A 26,418-nucleotide genomic window follows, 5' to 3' on the forward strand; every position below is an offset into this window, starting at 1 on the left:
AAGTGTATCTCTTGTATACATAATATAGTGGGATCATACTTTTAAAAATCCACTCTTCAAACTCCGCTTTTAATTGGAGAAACCACCACGATGAGAAACCTACCTTCCCCAGCAAAGAGTAGTCCCTGCTCACAGCAGCTAGAGAAGGCCATGCAGCAGTGAAGACCCAGCACAACCAAAAATAAAGTAAATAAATAATTTCTTTGTCTTTGTTATTATTTTCTACTTGATAAATCTTTGTCAGCATACTTTCCTTTATTTAAACATGATCTTTTAGTTCTTTGAATATGTTTATAATAGCTCCTTTGAGGACTTTGTCTTCTAACATATGGATCCCCCCAAAGACAGTTTCTGTTGACTGTTTTGCTTTTTGCTGACAGCTAGCTGTTTTAGACCATATATTGCAGCAGCTCTGGTTTCTGTTACCTCTTCCCTATCACTGGGGCTGTTTATTGTTGTCTGTTTTTTGTTAGTTTCTTTTCTGTTTTTTTGGTGACTTCTCTGGACTAATTTTATGGATTTTGTTTCCTCCAAGCATGTGGCTGCTGATGTCTCTGCTCAGTTATTTTTTATTCTTGTTTTTATAAACCTAGTACTAGGGGTTGCCTCTGGGTCAGCATTCTTTGATGGTTATCCAATGATTGGCCATAAGTTGTGCTTAAATCTCTTGAGCCAATAAGACTTCTACCATTTGCTGAATGATCTATTTGTGTTTTGAGGTATATATTCAGGGTACAGCTAGTTTACAAGTTTATTCCAGATTTTAATTCGTGTGTTTTCAAGGCTCATGCTGAGTAGCTTGCTCTAACCTCCAATATCTCCTGAGATTTGTTCAGTCTTTCGTATGCACATCACCTGCCAGTAAAATCTTACTGAGAACTTTGGCTGTCTTGTTCTCCAGATATCCCTGTTAAAACTTTTGGCTGACCTGTTGGTCTATTGCTTTTCCTAACCAGTACAGAGACCTTAGACTAACTTTGATATTTGTCTCTCTGATTGCATGACACTGAGATCACTATTGCTTTTGATAATGCCTCTGGCATGGAATTTTCTGCACTCTGCTCCAATACAGTCACCTCTTTACCACCACTCTGATAGACCTTCTATTAATATATCATGAAGCTGAGGGAGGAGAAATATGGACATAGCCTCAGGTTGAACACCACGGATGTATACTCTCCTAACTGAAGTTTAGTTGATTTTCTTAAGTAAATGTTTCTCAATTTCTTGTATGCTATATTAGTTTTCTGTTGCTTCTATATCAAATTATCACAAACTTTGTGGCTTAAAATTATAAAAGTATATTACCTTATGGTTCTATGGGTCGGAAATATAAAATAGGTCTCATTAAAATCAAAATGGGACTTCTCTGGTGGTTCAGTGGTTAAGAATCTGCTTTCCAATGCAGGGGACATGGGTTTGATCCCTGACTCAGAAACCAAGATCCCCATTGCCTCAGAGTAACTAAACCCTTGAGCTACAACTAGAGAATTTGAGCTCCGCAACAGAACATTCCTCGTGATGCAACAAAGATCTTGAATGCCACAATTAAGACCCAAAGCAGCCAAATAAATAAATAAATATCTTTGGAAAAAAAATAAAAGAAAATCAAGGTATCAACAAGGCTACTTTCTTCTGGAGACCCTAGAGGAGAATGCATTTCTTTACCTTTTCCGGCTTCTAGAGACTGCCCGCATTTATATTATCAGTCAGTTCAATTCAGTTCAGTCACTCAGTCATCTCCAACTCTTTGTGACCCCATGGACTGCAGCACCCCAGGCCTCCCTGTCCATCACCAACTCCCAGAGCTTGCTCAAACTCATGCGCATTGAGACAGTGATTCCATCCAACCATCTCATCCTCTGTCATCCCCTTATCCTCCTGGCTTCAATCTTTCCCAGCATCAGGATCTTTTTCAGTGAGTCAGTTCTTCCCATCAGGTGGCCAAAGTATTGGAGCTTCAAGCTTCAGCATCAGTCCTTCCAATGAAGGAAGAGCTTTATCTTATGTCAGCTAATTAACAAACTTAATTCCATCTGCAATCTTAATTCCCCTTTGCCGTGTAACAATGTATTCAGAGTTTCTGGGGATTCGGACATGAACATCTTTGTGAGGTCATTATTCTGCCTACCATGGATGATTTTGATAAATCTCCAGTTTTCAAATGATTGCTTTTGGCTATTTTGCATAGCTTTACCATTGATCTTTTGGAGTGAGGGTTTTCAGAGGTTCTCAGTCATTCTGGAAATCCCACCCCTATATGATGAATTCTTACAATGGAATGCTAGAGAGAAATGAGAATGAGTGAATTGAAAAAAAGCAAACAGCATAGCTGAATCTCACTCACACTTTTTTTTTTTTTTTTTTTGCCTCAACATGTGGCACGAGGAGCTTCCCTGATCAGGGATCGAATACTCACTCCCCTCACCCTCCACAGTGGAAGCTGGAAGTCTCAACCTCTGGACCACCTGGGAAGTTCCCCCATCAACACAGTTTTAAAAGAAAGAACTCAGACACAAAATTATGATTTCTACATGATTCAAATAGAAAAACTGTCTAGATATTAGGAGTCAGAATGGGGGCAATCCCTTGAAGGAGTACTGATTGGAAGAGGTCGTAAGGGGGCTTCTAGGTGCTTATAATCTTCTGATTTGTTTTTGAAGTGATTTTAAACTTATAGCAATCTTGTAAAAATAGTATGAAGAATTCCTATATTCCCATCACCTTGATTCATGATTAACGTTTTGTCACTTATTTTTTTTTTTTAAATCATCTTCCCTTTTCAGATAAGAGGTACAGGCTTAGGCAGAAGATACAGCATCCCTGGGCAGCAACTCCCTGGAGCTCAGAATAAAAGGATGCAAAAGGAGGGTTCCTTTACTTCATGGTTCCTCCTTTAGGATCCTTTCCTCAAACAGGCAGCTTTTGACCATGGGAGCAATATTGATCTACATCTGCCTCCTATCTGAAGGCTTCTGGGGATTCCAGATGCCATGAGTTCCCACTCTACTTCTCTATAGTCCTCCCTCTTTGACTAGACCACCAGGCATCACAGAAAACAAATCACAAGAAAGTGAGGGTTAGGAGGCAGTATGGAAAGAACCCTGGGCTTGGGGATGTACTTTCGTGGGTTTTCTTCATTCCTCCTTCCACACCATTCCTTATGCTTTTCTGCTTCCCTCTTCTGATGTTACCTCCTCTCATAACTTAAGTCACCACCTCTTGCCTGGGGACTGAAGTGGGGTTTCCCTGAGTCAGGCATGTCACCTCTCCAGCTCAGACTTTCCCCAACTGTGAAATAAGCAATAACCATTCATGCCCTTTCAGCTCCAAAGGGCTCTTGTAAGGATCCCTGGGAGCAGAGAATGAGCAAGTCTTTGATTCCCCAACAACATGGCCGCGGCAAGGGTTACTCATTCCACAGAATTGGAGCTTGAGTCCCAAGAGTGTGAAGTTTGTTAGCCAAGCTCTTGCTGCCAGCTGGAAGTGAAGCTATGCCATAGTCCTAGTCTTAGGGTACAGGCACACTAGTCACACTCTACAGGCTTTAAGGTGCCCTTGTTTTTATGCAACACTGAAAAACCGTATTTGGAAATCCATAAAACATATCAAATGGCAGCAGAGATAAAAGGAATGTTAGAATTGTTTGCTTTTCTAAGGGATTTCTTCCCAGAAAAAAACAAATGTGGTTTTACAATGGGACTTGCTCTCTGAATCCAGGCCAGAGCAAGCTGTTCATTCAGGATAAGATGCTAGAGGATGAATCATCTTCTTCTTGCCTGCTCATTGGAAGTCCTTGGAGGACTTCCACTGTTTGCAAAGACTGGCTGGCTCTTCATCAAGCCTGTTTTCTTTCCTTCTTGGGCAGTCAGCTAGATAATTTCTCACCCTTCCTTGTGGTTAAGCAAGGCCATGTGTCTGAATTCTGAATGTGAGCAGAGCAGATGCACCCCAACTTCCAGGTCTGGACATAAAAGCCTCCCATGCTTCATTCCCTGCTCTGTTTTCCCTTCTTTGGCTTCCTGCAGGTGAGCACAGCACTCTATTAACTACAGTAGAACCACAGATGGAAGGAGCCTGGGCCCTGAGTCATCAATTGGAGAAGTTGTTATTTAGTCTCGTTGGACTCTTTGGGACCCCATGGACTGTAGCCTGCTAGGCTCTTCTGTCCATGGAATTTCCTAGGCAAGAATACTGGAGTGGGTTGCTGTTTCCTTTTCCAGGGGATCTTCCTGACCCAGGGATCAAACCTGTGTCTCCTGCATTGGCAGGCAGATTCTCTATCACTGAGTCACCTGCCCCCACTTGGAGAAGAGCTGCCCATTAACCAGGAACACCTATTTCGGACTTCACATGATGGGAAGTCAACTTTTAATCATATCTGAGCCATTATATAATTTGGGGGTTGTTTGTTACCACATCTAGTATTCCATTATTTACTACATGTTAGTTTACCTAATTCCAATAGTTTTTTAAAACCACGAAAGACATTTTATATCCTTCATGTGTTTAACAATTTCTACATCCTACACAGACCAAAAATATCTTCTTTTACCTCTGCCAATACCTTTGAAATACAATGTACTCCAGAGTTTCTTCTCCTCCTCCCCTCTCTGAAGGATCTTCTCTCACGAATCTTCCATCACAGGGAATGCCAAAGGAATCTTTGGAATCAGCATGGGAATATTGAGGCAAGGACAAGGGGACTTGAAAACTGCAAGGATAGACGCTTCTTGAGGTTTGCTATAAATGGACAGTATTTCGAGGCAGATGTGGGGTCAAGGCACCGTTTTCTTAAGATGCAGGAAGTAACGGTACGTTGCATTCAGATGAGCAAGATACAGTAGAGAGGGGGAAATTGATGATGCTGGAAAGAACGGGAGAACTGAGGAGTAACGTCCTTGAGTAGGAGAGGGGATTAGTCAGAAGCAAGGAAGATGGAAATCCATGGGTAGATGCCGTACTTGCAGGCGGGTGTGCTCTTCTGATAACTTCCCTTTTCTCAGGAAAAGAGGAATCAGGGTCATCAGTTGAGAGTAGGATCAGGGAGGAGGGATTAAAGGTTTGAGTGAAGGGAAGAAAGGATGAAGTAGTCTAGGAGGATGCAAAAGCAAACAAGCCAGGAATATACAGCAGGACTTTGGGGGCAAATGGAAGGACCATGGGAGATCTTGAATTTTTGGGTGGCATGACTGGATGCTTTTCTCCAGCCTCGTTCGGCTACACTGGTGCAAGTGCAATGAGTGAAGAGTTGTTTCCACCCAGTCATGGATTTGCTAGGATGTAGCAAGAATGGGTAGCAGATAGTTGAAGTTATTTGGGAAAGAGAGTTGAGGTAAATGATGTTTGTAAATGAAAGACCAAGGAAGTTGAGTTGAATAAGGAGAGAAGCAAAGACCTGAGTGGAGAGCAAGGGACAGGGGAAAGGGATGGGATTGGTTTGAGTGTGGTGGAAGGATTGTTGGAATGGTATATTCAAGCTGACGAGCTGGGCTGAGAGGTGATGGTAGTTGGAGAGTGGGGTATGTGAAACTGAAATTATACAGCTGCAGTTACTGGTAATGATATGGTCAACATGTATCTTAGGAGCAAGGGGCTGAAGTAGGTGGAAGATAAGCTTATTGGAGCAGAGAAGGCCGTGGAACTGAGAGGCTGGTTATTGAAATCATCATGACTATGACAGGATCATGCTGGAGGGAATGACAATGAGCTGGTAGCTAGTATTATCTGTGGGACGGGGAGTGACTAGTGGTGTACAAGGCTGCAGCAAAGGGTGGGTAATGGATGGAGAGTCTGCTGACATGCATGTCAAAGAATCTGGGAGTTTGATGGGGAAGATGGGAAAAATGGCTGGCTTGGGAGGAGCTATGAAGAGTGAAGAGGATCCTCTCCTGTGCCAGTCATGTGGTATGCGGTGCTCAGGGAGAGAAGTGTGGCTTGCTAAGAAGGCTACAGGGGAATCAGAGTCCTCAGGGGAGAACCCAGCTTAGAGCAAAAAGTGAGCGAAAAGATGAAGAGAACAGGAAGACACCGGCTAGGATGTCCACTCATTACAGAACTCTCAGTAATAGTCAACATCTGGAAAAAACCTAGATGTCCACTGCCAGGCGAGTGGATGAAACACACAATAGATTAGTTCTATGTTGAATTTGCTATATACAACAATGAAAATCAATGTACTAGATCCACATGGATCAACACGGAAAAAAAGCTTACAGACATAAACTTGAGTGAAATAAGCCAGTTGTAAAAGGTTATGGTCAGTATGATGCTACTTACGTAAAATATTAAGACCCCAAAATAATACCATACTAAAAGGCTATAAAAGGATAATGGCATCCTCAGAAAGGAACCCCAGCAACTTCAGAGTGGTGGTTTGTGGTTACCTGTGGAGACAGAGGGAGGGGAAATGACTGGGGGTAGGAATAAGATAACTTTAGGTATATCTAAACTATTTTATTTCTTTTTAAAGAATAATTTTATTTGTTTATTTATAGGCTCTGCTGGAGAAGGCAATGGCACCCCACTCCAGTACTCTTGCCTGGAAAATCCCATGGATGGAGGAGCCTGGAAGCCTGCAGTCTATGGGGTCACTGAGGGTCGGACACGACTGAGTGACTTCACTTTCACTTTTCACTTTCATGCATTGGAGAAGGAAATGGCAACCCACTCCAGTGTTCTTGCCTGGAGAAGCCCAGGGACCGGGGAGCCTGGTGGGCTGCCGTCTATGGGGTCGCACAGAGTTGGACACGACTGAAGTGACTTAGCAGCAGCAGCAGCAGCATAAGCTCTGCTGGGTCGTCATTGCTGTGCTTGCTTTTCTCTGGTTGTGGTGAGCTGGGGCTGCTCTTTAGAAGCGGCGGCTTATTGTGGAGTGCGTGGACTTCAGCAGCTGTAGCTTGAGGGCTCAGTAGTTGCAGTTCCTGGGCTCTAGAGCACAGGCTCAATAGTTAAGGCACACAGACTTAGTTGCTCCGCGGCATGTGGGATCTTCCCGGATCAGGGATTAAACCCGTGTCTCCTGCATTGGCAGGTGGATTCTTTGTCATTGAACCACCAGGGAAGCCCTAAACTATTTTACTTCTTAATGAAAAAAAAAAGTGAACCAAAACACAGCAAAATATCAACTGCTATTAAATCTAGGTTGTAGGTTCCCAAATTTATTTTAATTTTATCTGTGTTTGAAATATTTCATTTGAAAGTTAAAAAAACCTCTGAGGATATTAGAAAATACGGTAGTCATAGCAGAGTAGTATTGGCACAAGGATGGGCATACAGATCAATGGATTAGAATTGAGAGTCCAGAAATGACAGCATCCATTTAGGGGCAACTGATTTATGACAAGGGTGCCAAGATAAGTCCATGAAGAAAGAAGATTCTTTTCAGCAAGGAATGCTGGGACTGGATAGCCACATGCAAATGAATATAGTTGGACCCCTACCTCACATCACATACAAAGATTACCCCCAAATGAAGCAAAGATGGGAATGTAAGAGCTAAAAGTACCAAGAAGAAAACATAAGGCTAAGTCTTCATGCCCTTGGATTAGGTAATGGTTTCTTAGATATGACTCTTTCCTTGTTATAAGCAACCAAATAAAAAATAAATTAGTATCATCAAAATTTACAACTTTTGTGCTCCAAAGGACACTCTCAATAAAATGAAAAGACAAGCCAAAGAATGGAAGAAAATAAAGATCAAATATTAGGATACATAGAAAACTGTTACAACTCAACAACAAAAACATAAGCAAAGGGTATGAATAAACATTTTTCCAAAGAAGATATACAAATAGCCAATATTCACATGATCAGATACTCAGCATCATTAGTCATTAGGAAAAATGTGAATTGAAATCACAATGATATACCACTTCACACCCACCAGGATGGCTATAACCAAACGGGAAGATGGTAACAAGAGTTCACAAGAAAATTGAAAATTGGAACCCTCACACATTGTTGGTGGGAGTGTAAAATGTTAGATCCCCCTTGGAAACACTCTGCTGTTGCTGCTCTTTAGTCACTAAGTAGTGTCTGACTCTTTCTCTGCCGCATGTACAGTCGCCCACCAGGCCCCTCCGGCAGGTCCTCAAAAAGTTAAACATAAAATTACTATGTGAGCCAGAAATTCTTTTCCTATGGAATTCATTTCCTAAGGAATATGTGTATTCCTTAGATACACATATAACATAGATTTATACAAAAGCCTGTACACAGATGTTTATAGTAGCATTATTCATAATAGCCCAAAAGTATTTGAAAGGATTCAAATGGATAAACAGAATATGTTATATCCATAAGGAAGTATTACTCAGTCATAAAAAGAATAAAGTGCTGATAATGCTACAACATGGATACAACTTGAAAACTTAAAATTAAACACACAAAATGCCACCTATTGCCTGATTTCATCTATATGAAATGTCCATAAAAGGCAAACTCATAGAAGCAGAAAGTAGGGTCTGGGGAGGGGGAAAAATGGAGAGTGACTGCTGATGGGCGCTATGCTTCTTTTTGAGGTGATGAAAATGTTGTGGAATTAGTGGAAATGGATACACACACCTTGTGAATATATTTAAAAAACCACTGAATTATATATTTCCTTTATACTATTTAAAAGGGTGAATTTTAGAGTACATAAATGATATCTCAAAAAACAAAATAAAAAGCTTAGGGCGACAGAGGACAAGATGGTTGGACGGCATCACCGCTTCAGTGGACACGAACTTGGGCAAATTCGGGGAGACGGCGAGGGGCAGGGAAGCCTGGTGTGCTGCAGTCCATGGGGTCGCTATGAGTCAGACACGACGTGGAGGCTGCACAACCACAACGACAGAAAGGATCAAATCCAGACTCCATGTAGCCCTAGCAGCAGGCTTCCATTCTTTAAGCCTTGGTTCCTCATCTTAGGGCACTTCCGGTAACCCTGGCTGCACTGGCCTGAGAGGGACTCTCACCATCTGAGCCCTTCTAATGGGGCTCCTCACTCTTACTAGTGCCTTCGGTCTTGTCTGGCTACAGCGATGAGTGATTAGAATGCGCCTAGACTCTGGCCTCAGACCTGAGTGTGAATTCAGGCCTCACCACTCACTGGCTGTGGACTCTGAGTCTCAGGTTCCTTATCTGAGAACTGGGGGTGAGGATGGTGGCCCCTTCTCAGCAGGGGGATGATGAGACAGTTGGTATGAAAAACAAGGCACAGTGCATCTGGCACTCACGATGGGCTGTCTTCATCTTTTTTTCGCCTTTTTCTCCTTCTTCCTCCTTCTCCTCCTTCTTCCTCTTATTACTGTAGTGGTTGCCACTGTGCCAATTAATCCCCAAATCTTTTACTTCTTCTTCCTCACCCTCCCTTCTCCATTTCCCTCTTGCTTCTCAGTCCACTTGTCTGGCCCAGGTGGAGTTCTGGACTCAAGTCACCTCTTGGCCAGGCTCTTGTCCAATTCTCTTTGCTCACAAAGTCCCAGGCTTGTCCACCTGCTGCCCCAGGCCCTCAGATAAATGTGCATATCCTTCCTTCTGTTTGTGGGACAGTCTGGGGGTGCTCATCTCCTCCCTGCCATGTAAAGGGGTGACAGGCTGTTCCCCCAGAAAATTTCAGGGTGGGGATCCCAGCCACTCAGAAATCAGAAGCCTGGAGTGGTCCTCAGAGCTCCACGAGGAGCCCTCTCCAGGGCCCCTCCGGCTTTGCTGAAAAGAGGAAGCTCTGAGGCAGCAGCTCTTCAGGGCAGGGACTTTCTCTTTGCCTCTCAGTGGAAGCAAAAGTCCAGACACTACTTCTAGGAATTTATCTACCAGATGTGTTCCCTTTCATGAACAGCAAACAGCATGTAAATGCAAAAGACTGGAAAACCCCCAAAACGTCCATCAATAAGCAGACCAGCTATATTAATTTTGGTAGGTCCATACAGCAAAAAACCAGATGGCTACTGGAAAGAACGAGGCTGATCTAGACTACAGATAGGGACTTTTCCAAGATGCATTTCAGGTGAGAGAAGCAAGGAATAGAACAGTAGTAGTGGTAAAGAAGCTGCTTGCCAATGCAGGAGACATAACAGACGTAAAGTTCGATCCCTGAGTCGGGAAGATCCCCTGCAGGAGGGCATGGCAACCCACTCCAGTATTCTTGCCTGGAGAATCCCATGGACAGAGGAGCCTGGCAGGCTACAGTCCACGGGGTCACAAAGAGACGGACACGACTGAAGCGACTTAACACACACATATGCTGCCCTCCTTCCCACCCTTCCTCCCTTCCTTATTTAGGCCTTTCTCCCATTTCTTTCAAAGAAATGCCTTTGTATATATGCTTACATAGACTGTTTTTGAAGGACAAATAAGAAATCATCAAGCTTTTTTCTTCTGAGAAAGGGAAATGAAATGTGGAGGGGAAGTCAGAGGTGAGAAAATTGCTTTTCAGCCTATCTTTTTCTTTTTTTTGGCTGCATGAATTTACATTTTTTTCTTTCTGAATAGGTCAATCATGCACATGGAAAACACTTCAAATCACTCAAAAGGGTATTTGGTGGAAAGCAAACCTTTCCTCCTCTAAACAGCTGCCCCCATCCACTATCCCAGTTCCCTCCTTAGGGGCAGCTCACATGATGACTCGGTTGTATATCTTTTCAGATGTAAGCTAAGCATTTGTGTAAATACGTATTTACATATAATATTTTTGTAGAGATAATATATACATAGGGGTTTCCCAGATGACACAGTGGTAAAGAATCTGCCTGCCAAGCAGAAGAGAGTTTGACCCCTGGGTCAGGAAGATCCTCTAGAGAAGGAAATGGCAACTCACTCCAGTATTCTTGCCTAGAGAATCCCATGGACAGAGAAGCCAGGAAGGCTACAGTCCACGGAGTCACAAAAGAGTCCAGCATGACTCTGCAACTAAACAGCAATACATCAGAAGCTTTAAGTCATTTTAAAGATTTAAACCATTTTAAGGTGCACAGTTCAGTGGCATTAAGCACATTTACATTGTGCTTCTGTCGCCGCATTCCACCTCTAGAACTCGCTCATCTTCCCAAAGAGAAGCTCTGTCCCATCAAATAATAACTCGCCATCCCCTCCTCCTCCAGCCCCTGGCAATCACCATTCTACTTCTTGTGCCTATGGATTTGACCACCTCTAGGTACCTCATAGATACCTCCGGGAATCCTCCAGCACGTGTCTTTTTGTGACTGGCTTATTTCCCCTAGCATTAATGTCTTCGAGGTTTATCCATGTTGTCGCACAGCTCACAATTTCCTTCCTTTTTCAGGTGAGTAATATTCCATTGTGTGTGTGTGTTTCCATTCATCCACTGATGGACATATGGGTGGTTTCCACTTTTATGCATTTTTTTTTTAAGAAGCAAAAAAAAATTTAAACAGAAGAAGAAGGACATTTGGGGAAAGGAGAGTTTGATCTGGGAGCCTCCCATGCATTGCCAGCACTGTGGAAGGACAGAAGCACAGGGCAGCTCTACTTCTTCACATGAAGAGGGAAAACATCCCCTTCCTTGGTAACTGCCGGGGATTCCCCACCCTCAGCCCTAGAGAAACTCCCCTTGCCTTTTTCTGACAGCTGGTCCCCTGAGCCCTGTCTGTGAACTCAGGGCTCTCCTCCTGCACAGGGGGAGCAGGCTGGGGGAGCGCAGGCTGGCTGGCACAGGTGAGGCTCACCGTCTTTCCGAGCCCCAGGGAAATGGGGCACTGGGGAGCAGAGGCTGAGTCAGCAGGAAAGGCTGGGGGCCCTGCCTCGTTGCTGGGGACAAAGGTGCTCTCCAGTGGGCAGCCCCTGATCCCACCCCCTGAGGCCCTGTGGAAGGAAACCCCGAGTTCAGATGAAAAGCCATTAGACCAGTTCTGTGCCTCTCCCTCCAGTGACGGTCCATTTTTCACAAGATCACTTCCACATCTAAAAAATATTTCTTCTTTTCTCCCCGTGTTTTCTTATGAAACATTTAACATTTTCAGGAAAGTTGTTAGAGCAGTTTAAAGATCACCAGTGTATCTACCACCTCACTGTAACATGGTTAACATCTAGCTGTGTTTGCTTTCTTTGGGATATTGTACGGGTATATCCATATACACACACACACACGTAACACACATTTGCACATATACATGCATGCGTACACACACATACCAAGTGTACATACTCACATGTATATGTATACAACACACAGATGTAGGCATATGCACACTTGAATGCACGTCACCTATATGTATATGCAGTACATACATACATATGCATATATGCACATACACATATCCACATGCCTCTGTCTATACACACATCAATATGTACTCATATACATGAATACCTCACCTGAACTGAACTCTTTGAAAATAAGATCATCATGAATTTCACCCCTAAAAACTTCAGGTGCATCTCTTAAAAACAAGGACATCCTCCTACACACCTTTATAGTCTTTATCTTACCTAAGAAAATCAACAATAAAGCCCTAATATCATATTACATTTAAATTTCCTGGTTTCAGGGAGCTTAGCTCTGTGCTCTATGGTAACCTAGACGGGTATGATGGGGTGAGGTGGGGAGGAGGCTCACGAGGGAAGGGAAATATGTATTCCTGTGTGCTCAGTCACTTCAGTTGTGTCGACTCTTTGCCAACCCATGGACTGCTTCCTGCCAGGCTCCTCTGTCCATGGGATTTTCCAGGCAAGAATACTGGAGTGGGTTGCCATCTCCTCCTCCAGGGGAATTTTCCTGACCCAGGGATTGAACCCACATCTCCTGTGTCTCCTGCATTGCAGGTGAATTCTTTACTGCTGAGCCACTGGGGATGCCTGGATATATGTATACATATGGATAATTCATGTGGTTGTACATCAGAAACTAACACAACACTGTTAACCAATTATCCTCCGATTAAAAATAAAATTTAAAAAATAAAAGAAAAAAGAAAAATAAATAAATTTCCGTGTTTGTCCTCAAAAGATCTTTTATAACTGTTTCTCAAAATTAGGATTCAACTAGTCTATGTATTGTACATTTCTGACTGTCTCTTAAATCACTTTTAATTTTCAATGTCCCTAATCCACATTTTGTAAAAAAAAGAACATTGACTATGTGTTGATCCCCGGACAGCTGTCTTTTTGGAGGCCTGGAAGGTTCCACCTTCTGCAGTTATCTGCCTTCTCGTGGGATCATTCATCTTCCTCTAGACCCTGTATTTCTTATAAAACGGGATTCAGGGCTAGAGCTTGATTAGACTCTGGGTAACATCTTTCTTTTTTCTTTCAAGATAATTTTCTGGAGTAGTTGGGTTCACAGCAACATTGAAAGGGGGGTAGAGAAATTTCCTGTGTACTCCCTGCCGCCACACATGGGTGGCTCCCTCGCTATTAACATCCCCCTCCAGACTGTGCATTTGTGACAACTGATGAGCCTACTTTGACACATTGTAACCACCAAAAGTCTATAGTTTATAATATTATGGCTTATTCTCTCTTGGTGTGTGGTGTATGGGTTTGGACCAAAATACAATGATGTGTATCCATCGTTATGGTATTGTATGGAATATTTTCACTGCCCTAACACTCCTCTGCACTCCACTTATTCATCTTTTCTTCCCTCTAACCCCTGGTAACCACTAATTTTTTATCATAGTTTTGCCTTTTCCGAAAGGTCATATAGTTGAAGTCATACAGTAGTTAGCCTTTTCAAATTGGCTTCTCTCACTTAGCTAGTCATTGGAAAAGGAAATGGCAACCCACTCCAGTATTCTTGTCTGGGAAATCCCATGGACAGGGCTGCCTGGTGGGCTATATGACTTAGCGACTAAACAACAGTAACCGTGATATGCATTTAAGTTTCCTCCGTGTCTTTTCACACTTTGATAGCTGTTTTCTTTTTAGCAGTGAATACTGCAAGGAGATCCAACCAGTCCATTCTAAAGGAGATCAGTCCTGGGTGTTCTTTGGAAGGTATGATGCTAAAGCTGAAACTCCAGTACTTTGGCCACCTCATGCAAAGAGCTGACTCATTGGAAAAGACCCTGATGCTGGGAGGGATTGGGGGCAGGAGAAGGGGATGACAGAGGATGAGATGGCTGGATGGCATCACCAACTCAATGGGCATGAGTTTGAGTGAACTCTGGGAGTTGGTGATGGACAGGGAGGCCTGGCGTGCTGCGGTTCATGGGGTCGAAAAGAGTCGGACACGACTGAGCGACTGAACTGAACTGAATAATTCCATTGTCTGAAGTACCACATTTTATCCATTTACCTACTGAAGGACATTTTGGTTGCTCCTAAATTTTTGACAATTAGGAATAAAGTTGCTAAACTATAGGCTTTTGTGAGGACATAAGTTTTCAGTTTTCCTTTGGGTAAATACCAAGGGTTGTGATCATTGGACCAGACAGTAAAAGCATACTCAGTTTTGTAGGAAACCTCCAGACTTTCGAAGCGGCTGTGCTGTTTAACATCCCACCAGCAACGAATGGGTCCCTGTTGCTCCACAGCGTCACTGTTGTCAGTGCCCCAGACTTTGGCCATTCTCATAGGTGTGTAGTGGTATCTCCTCATTGCTTTAATTTGCATTTCCTTGATGACATAAGATGTGAAATATCTTTTCATATGCTTTTGTTTTCTTACTTTTAATTGATAATATATACATAATGTAAAATTTACCGTTGTAATCACTTTTTAAGTATACAGTTCAGTGGCATTAAATACATTCACTTTTTAAATTCTTTATTTAGTTTGGCTGTGCTGGGTCTCCACTGCTGCAGGCAGGCTTTCTCTAGTTGCTGTCAGCGGGGGCTGCTCCCTGGTTGCAGTGCTCAGGCTTCTCGTTGCAGTCGGTGGCTTCTCTTGTTTGAGGCTCGGTAGTTGCAGCAGCCGGGCTTCATTGCCCCGTGCGGCATGTGGAGTTTTTTGGATCATGGATGGAACCTGTGTCCTCTGCACTGGTAGGTGGATTCTTGACCACTGGACCACCAAGTTGTGCAACCATCCGCACCATCCATCTCCACAACTTTTCCGTCTTCCCAAACTGAAACTCTGTATCCATTAAAGACTAACTCCTCATTCCCTCTGCCCTCCAGCCCCTGGTAACCACCGTTTTAGTTCCTGTCTTTATGAATTTGACTCCTCCAGGAACCCCACAGAATGGTAATCATGCAGTATTTGTCCTTCTGTGAGTGGCTTTTGACGAGGTCTTCCAAAGCAATGCTATGCCCTTCCAGGGCAGATCCATCAGGAGGCCCATCGGAATCGTAGTTGAACAAGCCCCGCCCGCCTCTGCCCGCCTGCCTCTCCCAGCTGGCTGCCCTCTGTTCCCGCACGCACTCTGCCCCAGCTTCTCAGCCCTTTCACACTTAACCCTTGCCCTTTCCTCCCTGGTGGGCTTCTTAGTATCACCTGAATTTCAGCTTGCATGTCACCCCTCATAGACTACACAGCCTGCTTTCCCATGGTCACCGTCTGTTTTGCTCTGTTTCATTTCCTTCCCGGCGCTCGCTGCAGCCTGACATTACCTTGCTTGTTTTTTTTTTTTCTTCCTCTGTTTATTGTCTGTCTCCAAGGTTCACTGCTGTGTCCCCAGATCCTGGTGGTGTACCTTGCACACGGCAGGTTCTTGTATTAGTCTCCCCTTGTGTTGTGATAAATGGTGGTTTAATACAACACAAATTTGTTATCTTACAGTTCAGAAGTGGCTCAGTGGGTAAAGAATCTGCCTGCAATCAATGCAGGAGACATGGATTTGATCACTGGATGGGGAAGATTCCTTGGAGGAGGGCCCAGCAACCCATTCCAGTAGTCTTGCCTGGAGAATCCCATGGATAGAGGAGCCTGGTGGGCTACAGTCCGTGGGGTCGCAAAGAGTCAGACACTACTGAAGCAGCTGAGCACGCACCCATGCACAGTTTAGAAAGTCAGAAGTCCTAAATCAGTCTCAGTGATATGAAATCAAGGTGTTGGCAGGGCTGTTTTCCTTCTGGAATCCCTAGGGGAGAATTTGTTTCCTTGCGTTTCCCACCTCCTCGAGGCTGCCTGCATTCCTGGGCTCACAGCATCATATCATGTAAACTTCTGCTTATGTCATCCCTTATCCTGTCTGTATCTGATGCATTTGCTGGCCCTTCTTATAATGACCCTGCGATTGGATTGAGTCTATCCAGATAATCCCGGAAGTCTCTCTGTTTGAAGGGCTTGAACTTAAACACAACTGCAAAGTCTTTTTTACCATTTAAGGTCACATATTCACAAGTTCAGGGAATTACATGTGGACGTTTTGGGGGGTTCATTATTTTGTCTACCAAGGGCTCAATAAGTATTTGTTGAATGGATGAATAAATGAATGCCTGGATCCCTTTACAAGTAGAGTACTGCTGAGTCCTGAACTCCAGGCTGGCTCAGCCACTTACTGTCAAGTCCCTTTTTTCTCCTCCATTAGATGTATTCTGAGCACCCACAATGTACCCCAGTCTTGGAAGACCCTGGACTGCCAAGCAAATAAATGGAGACCCTGCTTTCCAAGAGATGAATCAATTTGGCTTCTGGGAGGAGCCCAAGAAAGAGAAAATATGATGTAATTTGTTTGAGTCCATGTTCTAGGTCACCCCAAAGAATTTTAAGTCCTGAGGGGGTGTGCTTACCTAGAGGCTGACATTTCAAATGGCTCTTGTGCACGAGTAGGAGTTTATGCAGTAGGGAAGTGGAAAGGGCATACATGGCCAGGGACAGGCCACAGACCTCTTTGAGGAACTGTGAGGAGAGTGATGTGATTCCTCATGGGAGGGAGACCAGTTTTAGGGCGAGGGTCATATCTGGAATAGAGGTCTTGAAGGTCACAATCAGGAGAATGGGTTTAGCGAGGGCGCAGAAGAGTTTTGAAGCAGGTGTGTGGAGGTTGGAATCAGGGCTGCTCCCTCTGGTTACTGCATTGTGGAGTGGGGAATGAGGGGCCAGCACCTGAGCCTGGGGTGGAGGCGGCCAGGACAGGGTAGGGACAATGGGGACAGAGATAAGGGGACAGATCTGAGAGAGACTTAGGAAGTAGGATCAGTGGGACATGGTGGTAGATTGAGAAGGGTTGGCTGAGGAAGAGGGTAGAGACAGCTGGAAAGAAGGACAGAAAGAAAGTGAAAGTCACTCCGTTGTATCTGACTCTGTGACCCATTGAATTCTCCAGACTGAATACTGGAGTGGGTAGCCTTTCCCTTCTCCAGGGGATCTTCCCAACCCAGGGATGGAATCCAGGTCTCCTGCATTGCAGGCAGATTCTTTACCAGCTGAGCCACAAGGGAACCTGGAAATGTAAATGACCATGAACTGGCCCAAGTTGAGACCTTGTGAGAAGCCCTGGAGAATGCTGGTGATGCGGGAGAGAAAATAAGCCAAGGGGTCCATAGGCTTCTCCCTTTGAAGACAGATCCATGATGAAGGTCACCAAGGGGACAAGATGGGCCTCAGTTCCATGTGAGGGCTTGGGGCTGTTTGTCTCCTGTCCCCATTCTCACTTGATTTACAAACAACCACTGGGGTAAGTCGGTGGGACTCTGAAAACGTCTCCCCCATTTCCAGATGGGTAAATTGAGACCCAGAGACGTCCAGTGACATGGCCAAGACCACACAGCCAGCAGACCCCAGGGAGCACAGGCCTCCAAGAAGCCCAGCTCAAGGGGGATTTCACATCTCTTGAGACTCAGGGAGAGGTGAGCGTGGGGGTCCCCTCTGAGTGATTCCTGGCCACAGAGAATTTCCTCCTCTTTGAAGGAAGCAGGAGTTCTTCTTTCATAATGTGAATGTCAGAGACTCTGGCCTCACGGGTGACTAAGAGTGTCTGAGGCTTGTGGGTGTAGCAAGTGCTTAAATACCAGACCTCCCTGTCCTTTGGTGATTGTAGACACCTGAGCTGGGACACAGGTCAAAACGATGGCCAGCCTGCAGACCCCTCTCCTGGCTGCCCTCATCCTCCTGGCTATGATACTTCAAGCAACAGAGGCAGGTGAGACTGGGAAGAGGCAGGGCTCTCTGCAGAAGTCAAGGTCAGACAGTAGTGGTGGAGAGAGTACTGAACTGAGAGCCGAAGACGCCAGTCTGTTGGCTGTTGGGCTAGTTCCAGTGCTTCTACCAGACCTGAGTCTTTATGTCTGCTAAATGAGCAGCGCTGAAGGCTTGGAGTCTAGGATCTGCCTCAGCTGGGTTGGGGTGGTGGTGGGTATGGCCCAGGGTCCCCCTAGAGAACTCAAGAATAGGGTCTTGGGGTGTGGAGAAGGAGCCCCTGAAGGAGGACCGCCTGGGTGGGGAAAGGTGGGAGCAGGGGTAAGGGCTATTCCCTTGGAAGACTGGTCCTGCCCTCTCACTGCCCCATTTTTGCTCTGGAACTTCCCCTCAACACTGGGCTGTTGATTTCCCTTTCCATCTCAAGGTCTGCTCTTCTGCCCTGTGTTGGGTAGGGGAATGAGGACTGGGCTGGGAGTCAGGAACGATGACTGCTCATTTACCGGGGGTTCCTGAGCACTTTTCCCTGCATTTAAGGCCCCAGAGAGTAGGTACTATTATTACCCCCTGGATCTGAGGAAGAAATTAGGTCTCAGAGATGTTACGTGACTCAGAGTAGAGTAAGACTCGAACCAGGGCTTGGGTGACTGGAGTCTGTCTGAGCCCTTGACCTGACACTCTCCTGGGTCCTGCTGTGTGGTCTGGGCAAATCCACCTCCTTCTCTGGACCCTAGTCTCACCATTTGCTCCAGGAAGGGGATTAAAGTAGATGTGAGCTGAAGGGAAATTCTCCAAAGACCTGGAGAGTTCTTCAAAGTGCATGTGTTTCAGCCTGGCTGGGACAAGGCACTGAGCTTTTCTGACAAGCTCTTATGTGATGGTGATGAGGGTCCACAGACCTCACCTCAAATAGCAAAGTTCTAAGGCTCCTTCCTGTTCAGAGTCTCTGGATCCCATCTAGAGCTTCAGCATTGTTCCGTTTGTTTGGTTGAGTTTTGGTGGGTTTTTTATTCTTGGCCACGCTAGGCATTGTTTTTTATTGTCTGTTTGTTTGTTTCTTTGGGGAGTGCTATACCACTTAAAGAACCTTAGTTCCCTGACTAGGGATCGAACCTGTGCCCCCTACAGTGGAAGCACAGAGTCCTAATTCCTGGACCATCAGGGAAGTCGCCTTAGGGCATTGCTGATGCTCAGTGAGTCTGACTCCCTCTCCCCCGAGCTGGCTGATGCAGAGTGTAGACTCTGGGTGCTTAATGGCTTCTTAGAGATCCAGAGTGGGGTTTTGAGGACCCAGAATCCTTTGGACACCAACCTTCCGCATGAGAACAGAAAAGCTAAGACAGAGGTGAGGGCCAAGGGAGACCAGCCTGTGACGCCCCTGAACACCCCTCTCCCCCAGGCCCCTACGGTGCCAACGTGGAGGACAGCGTCTGTTGCCGGGACTACATCCGTTACCCTCTGCCCCTGCGTTTGGTGAAATATTACTACTGGACTTCAAATTCCTGCCGGAGACCTGGCGTGGTGTGAGTAGGGAGCTGGGGAGACAAGGCCCTAAAGAGCCTGAGGGGTGTTGCCCGGGAGGATCCAGGTGCTCGTGGGTGGTCTCTACCCGGGGCTGGAGGAATGCAGCTGGACGCCTGGATGCCAGGGGGAGCCCCTGGCTGGACTAGATGGCTCAGCTGAGGCTTGGGTGTACCAAGAAAAAAAAAAAACCCATGTGATCATTCGACAGATCTTATCGGGCACTTCCTTTGTGCCAGGCAGCACGTGCCTGGTTCTGAGATCGCAGAGGGTGCATCCGCGGGCATGGTGAGATAGGTAGTGTAGAGCTGCTATAGAGCGCAGGGTGCAGGGGACAGGCTGATCCCCAGTGCCCTGAGATTTAGTTATTTGAGGCAGTCCATTCTAATTTTTTTTTGTTTGTTTATTGGGATATAGCCCATTAACAAATAATGTTGTGATGATTTCAGATGAACAGCAAAGGGACCTGTAAAGGGATATACCTACACATATATCCATTCTCCCCCAAACTCCCCTCCCATCCAGGCTGCCACATAACACTGGGCAGAGTTCCATGTGCTGTATATAGTAGGCCATTGTTGCTTATCCACTTTAAATATAGCAGTGTGTACATGTCCATCCCAAACTCCCTAACCGTGCCTCCTCCACCATCCTTTCGCCCACCCAGGAGCCATAAGTTTGTTGTCTAAGTCTGTGAGTCTCTTTCTGTCTTGTAAATAAGTTCATTTGTATCATTTCTTTTTAGATTCCACATATAAGGGATGTTGTATGATATTTCTCCTTCTCTGTCTGACTTACTTCACTCAGTGTGACAATCTCTGCTGCTGCTGCTAAGTCGCTTCAGTCGTGTCCGACTCTGTGCGACCCCATAGACAGCGGCCCACCAGGCTCCCCCGTCCCTGGGATTCTCCAGTCAAGAACACTGGAGTGGGTTGCCATTTCCTTCTCCAATGCATGAAAGGGAAAAGGGAAAGTGAAGTCGCTCAGTCGTGTCCGACTCTTCGTGACCCCATGGTCTGCAGCCCACCAGGCTCCTCCGTCCATGGGGTTTTCCAGGCAAGAGCACTGCAGTGGGGTGCCATCTAGGTCCATCCGTATTGCAGAACATGGCATTATTTCATTCCTTTTCAATGAGGCAACCCATGCTTACCAGGAGAATATTAAGAGCTGACACTAAGTGCTTCCTCTGGGCCAGGCACTGCTCTGAGCATGACTGTTTCATTCTCATAGTGATCCTACAAGGAGGTGCTATTATTTCCATTCCACAGATAGAGAAACAGCCTCAGGATGGGATGAAGAGAAATGACTTGCTCAAGGTTGCCCAGGCTGGAACCAGGACTCTTGGGTCCTTGTTCTCCTTTGCTGCTTTCTCTCAGCTTCTTTGGTTTCTTTTCCTTGGCCTGGAGTCTGCTGGGGGTGGGGTGTTTGAACCTGGGGATTCATGAGCCCCTTTGGGTCTGTGTCATCGTCCCCTCTTCATCCTTCTCATTCATCTTCCACCCCTCAAAGGGGTAAAAGGCAAGAAGACTGAAGCAGGAAGCCCTGCCAGGGTCTTGCTTACTTCAATACTGGGCCTCAGTTTCCCCATCAGTATAATGGGAATGACCACCTTCATTTATTTTTATCAAACGTGTAGAGAGTGCTTGTTAAGTGCCAGTTACTGTTATAAACACTTTATAAATATTAATAAATAGTAGTCCTTCAAACAACTCAGTGTAGTAGGTACTGTGAAATCTCCTTTTTACAGGTGAATAAATGGACACAGTGAGTTATGGGGCCTTTTTGAGCGTCGCAGGGCATGATAATAGGAAGTGGGAGGTGTAATACTCAATTTCTGGCATATAATAGATGCTCAGTGAGAGGCAGTTGCTGTTGTTTAGTCGCTCAGTTTCTTAGTTGTTCTTTTGTGACCCCATGGACTGTAGCCCACCAGGCTCCTCTGTCCATGGGATTTTCTAGCAAGAACACTGGAGTGGGTTGCCATTTCCTTCTCCAGGGGATCTTCCCAACCCAGGGATTGAACCTGAGTCTCCTGCCTTGACACATGGATTCTTTACCACTGAGCCACCAGGGACACACATGATTATTGGATCTTGAGCCGGAAGGGATTCTAGAAGGAATGTGGTTCAATGAATGGCCGGGCCTTGTCCGGTGCCACAGAGCAGCCAGGGCAGGCTGTCCATGGCCAAGATCAATCCTGCTTTGCTGCCTTCTTTGTTCTTTCTGTTCATTGGTCATCTGTGTGTATGTGTGCACACACGTGTGCAGATCAGGGGTGTTTGTTGCAGCTCTGGCAAAAGTGGAAGCCCGAGCCCACAACTGCCACGTGGTCTTGGGCTATTGCTCCCCACTCTTGTCTGCTCTCAGATCTCTCCAGGGCGGGCCCGGATGGGGAAGTTCTCTGAAGGCCCTGCCCCAGAGCATCCAGTTTATGGCCAGCACGATGAGGCAGGTCTTACCAGCTCTGGCCCTTGGGCAAGTTCCTTTACCTCATTTGGGCCTCACTTTCCTCACTGTGAAGCAGATAGAATACTGGAGGCTCACAGGGTCGTTGAAGGATTTATGAAGAAAATCAATGTTAAAAGTTCAGGCCAACATATACCAAGTGAACCTTAAAAATGCATTTCAATATACATTAGGTGCAGCCAAATCCTGTTTGATTCCACTTCCATGAGGTACCTAAGAATAGTCGAATTCATAGTCAGAAAGTACATCGGTAGATGACAGGGATCAGAGAGTGGGAGGACGGGTGGGGAGATAGTGTTCAATAGGGACAGACTTTCAGTTTAAGAAGGTGAAAAATTCGGAAGATGGATGATGGTAATAGTTGCACAATAATGTGAATGTACTTAGTGCCACTGAACTGTCCAGTTAAATATGGTTAAAATAGTATGTTTTAGATTATGTGACTTTTATTAGTTCAGTTCAGTTCAGTCACTCAGTCGTGTCCAACTCTTTGCAACCCTTTGTACCACAGCACGCCAGGCCTTCCTGTCCATCACCAACTCTTGGAGTTTACCCAAACTCATGTCCATTGAGTTGGTGATGCCATCCAGCCATCTCATCCTCTGTCGTCCCCTTCTCCTCCTGCCCTCAGTCTTTCCCAGCATCAGGGTCTTTTCAAATGAGTCAGCTCTTTGCATCAGGTGGCCAAAGTATTGGAGTTTCAGCTTCAACATTAGTCCTTCCAATGAACACCCAGGACTGATCTCCTTTAGGAGGGACTGCTTGGATCTCCTTGCAGTCCAAGGGACTCTCAAGAGTCTTCTCCAACACCACAGTTCAAAAGCATCAATTCTTCAGCGCTCAGCCCTCTTTATAGTCCAACTCTCACATCCATATATGACTATTTGAAAAACCATAGCCTTGACTAGATAAACCTTTGTTGACAAAGTAATGTCTCTGCTTTTTAATATGCTGTCTAGGTTGGTCATAACTTTCCTTCCAAGGAGTAAACGTCTTTTAATTTCATGGCTGCAATCACCATCTGCAGTGATTTTGGAGCCCCAAAAAATAAAGTCTGATACTGTTTCCACTGTTTCCCCATCTATTTGCCATGAGGTGATGGGACCGGATGCCATGATCTTAGTTTTCTGAATGTTGAGCTTTAAGCCAGCTTTTTCACTCTCCACTTTCACTTTCATCAAGAGGCTCTTTAGTTCTTCTTCACTTTCTGCCATAAGGGTGGTGTTATTTGCATATCTGAGGTTATTGATATTTCTCCCAGTAATCTTGATTCCAGCTTGTGCTTCTTCCAGCCCAGCATTTCTCATGATGTACTCTGCGTATAAGTTAAATAAGCAGGGTGACAATATACAGCCTTGATGTACTCCTTTCCTATTTGGAACCAGTGTGTTGTTCCATGTCCAGTTCTAACTGTTGCTTCCTGACCTGCATACAGGTTTCTCAAGAGGCAGGTCAGGTGGTCTGGTATTCCCATCTCTTTCAGAATTTTCCACAGTTTATTGTGATTCACACAGTCAAAGGCTTTGGCATAGTCAATAAAGCAGAAATAGACGTTTTTCTGGAACTCTCTTGCTTTCTCGATGATTCAGCAGATGTTGGCAATTTGATCGCTGGTTCCTCTGCCTTTTAAAAAAAAGTTAAAAACAGACCTTTGGGCCAGTCGTGGCACAATTATATAGCATCTACTGTCTGCTGTGCACTGTCGTGAGCACACCAGTTTATATATTAATTCATCAAATCGTCATCAGATTCCCGGGAAGTTGGACCACAATTATCACGCCCATTTTACAAATGTGAAAACAGAAGCTCAGAGAAGTTAAGGGACTCACTAACAAGTGGCAGAGCTAGAACTTTAATCCCAGATAAGCTGGTTCCAAAGTTCATGCTCTTGGCCACTATCCACTACCCGATACTCTCTCCCAAGACAGTGTCAGCAGTGATTATGAGCCTCTTGCGCATTCTATTTCCTGGCCTGTCCAGGCACTTGGGGCTGGGGCTGAAGGTATGGGAAGTCCTTGATGTTTATTTCCCCCTGTCCTTCTTAAGACATGTGAGTCACCTGCATTTATGAGTCACCTGCTGTATGCAAACCATCTGCAGTGGACCATGGCATCCTTGCTGCATGCTAATGAGGCTTCCTTCTCCCCCTGGTGTTTCTGCCTTCCAGCTTGCTGACTGTGAAGGACCGAGAGATCTGTGCTGACCCCAAACAGCACTGGGTGAAGAAGATTCTCCAGAAGCTGAACCAATGAGGCAGGCCCTGCTCTGATGACCGTGGCCTTGGTTCTTCCAGGAAGGCTCACAGATCCCCACCTCCCTCCTGTTACAGCGGCTTCCTGACATGAGCCTGTGCCAACGACTCTTTCAGTGCTGACAGAGCTTAATCCCTGCAGCTGTCACCCTCAGTCAAGCCTCCAGCTGTGCCTCTCATCTCCCCTCTTACCCTCCAACCCACCCTCTGCCCCACCAAAGCCAGAGGATCCACCATCCTGGTTAGTCACTCCTCTGCTCCAAACCCTTCCATGGCTCCCCATTGCCCTCAGCTGAAGTCAGAGCTCCTGAGCTTGGCACCTCAGTCTCCAGTCCTGCCTCATTTCCCTTCATGCATGTTGGGTTCCAGCTCCCTGTTCTCCCAACCCATGTCATACCTTTCCACTTCTGGCTCTTTTCCTGGGCTGCTCCTGATACCCAGAATGTCTTTCCATTTTCTGCACCTGTCCGACCCCATCTGTCCTCCAGGGCATCATCACTCGACCTAAGCAGCCAGTAATTGAGATTCAGTTTTTTAAATTTCCATGGGCCCTCTGCCTCTCTTTAGCAACACTGATCACCATCTTCCCAGAATTCTCAGGACTTGGGAGCTTGTCCTCCAGCCCTATCAGCTAGACCAACATCCACACCTGAGTTACTTTGGTCTCCTGGCCTCCAGCACAGAGCACAGGGGCTGGTTCAGAATCAGAGCTCAGTAACAGGCTGCAAACTGAGTCAATGAAAGTAGTTTCTCTCTCCCACCTCCCAAAGGCTCTCATGCATCAATACAGAGACTTAAGGTCATCTAGCGAAGGGCTGGTGGGGTCCATTAGGAAGCCTCAAATTTGCCCAGAATCACTTTTCTCCCCCATTTTACCTGCATGTTAGAGGTCTTTAACCTTCTTGCTTCCCTTGGGTTTTTACTGCCCCTCCAACCTCCAACATCCAGGCCTGATTTCTTCAGAGGGACTCTTCAGAGTCCCTCATTTTTTCTTCCTCCTTTCCCAAATAGCTAATAATGAAATTCATGCTACAGTATGAATGACTACACTTGGCTTGGTATTATAAGCTCTAGTTATATTTGTATAAGTAAAGAAGGCAGATGCTTAAAAGGCCAAATAAATGACAGGAAGAACTTCTAGGAAATGTGTGGGACGGGAACAAGGCAGTGATTTCCTGACCCCTGAAGTGAATGTGTGGGGTATAGTTAAGGGAAAGAGCCTTGAATGGAGGTTGTTCTCAGGTGGCTGTGGCCAGGCTAATGACTGGGATTTGGGATTCATCTGGAGCTCTTTGGGGACAACAGGTTCCCCAGGTATCTGTGCTTTTTCCTTTCTGAGGGACCCTGATGCAGCATGGCAGGGTGGTTGTCACTGTGTGACCCTGAGGAGAACATTTAACCTCTCTGAGCCTCACCTGAGAATGGGAATACCCATCTGAAGGGATTTGCTGTTAGGCTCAGGTGGAAGCCACAGGGAATGTGGCTTTGCCAGGCATAAACATCAGTGTCTTTCAGGGCTTGTGTCCCCTCCTAGAGCCCAAGGGCATTTGTCCACTGCAGGTACTAGAAGTGTTAACCTGCCCGCTGCCCATGCACATGGCCTCCAAGTGTTCTGGGATCTCCCTCCGCTCCTGTCCTGCCCATGCCCCTGCCCCTGCCCCTCAGGCCTTCTGGAAAATAAATCCTCTGCAACAGTGTCTGCTTTGTTCCTTGGCATGTGCTGTTCCTGTGAGGTGGGGCAGGAGACCCACGGCCCCCTCTCTCCCAGCGGAGAAGCCCTTGACTTTGGTACATGAGCTGGCTTGCACAAGGTCACCCTGTGAGAGGGTGGGGAGTCTCAGCCAGACCTCAGGACCTGGGAAGTAGCCGAGCAGGTGCCAGCAGGGAATCCCAGACATGTGTCCACCCTGGGACCACTTGACAGGAGGAGTTGATGAAATCATTCATTCAGTCCTCAATTGTAGATCTTTGAGAAGCATATTCATTCACTCATTCAATAACCCAACCTTAACCTTCCCCCTTCAAGGGAGAACACAGAGACAGAGGAGAGTGTATTAGTTAAGAAATGCTACTTGCAGAAACAACCCCACGAATCTCAGTGGCTCAACTCCATACAAGGTTTTGTCTTCTCACATGAAGTCTGACCGGGCATTCCTGGTCTGTGGTGACCTTCCACCCATGTGGTCATTCAAAGACCCGAGCTGCTTCCCACTCAT

The 26,418-nt window shown here is 45.8% G+C and overlaps 1 protein-coding gene across 1 annotated transcript; it reads left to right on the top strand.

Moving 5' to 3' along the window:
* The first annotated feature begins 17,867 nt into the window (after positions 1-17,867).
* On the top strand, positions 17,868-25,899 carry CCL22 (C-C motif chemokine ligand 22). Its single transcript, XM_019978852.2, has 3 exons — positions 17,868-17,968; positions 19,364-19,487; positions 24,119-25,899. The coding sequence occupies exons 1-3, from the start codon at positions 17,896-17,898 to the stop codon at positions 24,201-24,203; spliced, it is 282 nt and encodes a 93-aa protein (XP_019834411.1). The 5' UTR covers positions 17,868-17,895; the 3' UTR covers positions 24,204-25,899.
* Positions 25,900-26,418: the final 519 nt, after the last annotated feature.

Source organism: Bos indicus, chromosome 18 (assembly GCF_029378745.1).
Source record: "Bos indicus isolate NIAB-ARS_2022 breed Sahiwal x Tharparkar chromosome 18, NIAB-ARS_B.indTharparkar_mat_pri_1.0, whole genome shotgun sequence".
In the NCBI taxonomy this organism is placed as follows: Eukaryota; Metazoa; Chordata; class Mammalia; order Artiodactyla; family Bovidae; genus Bos; species Bos indicus.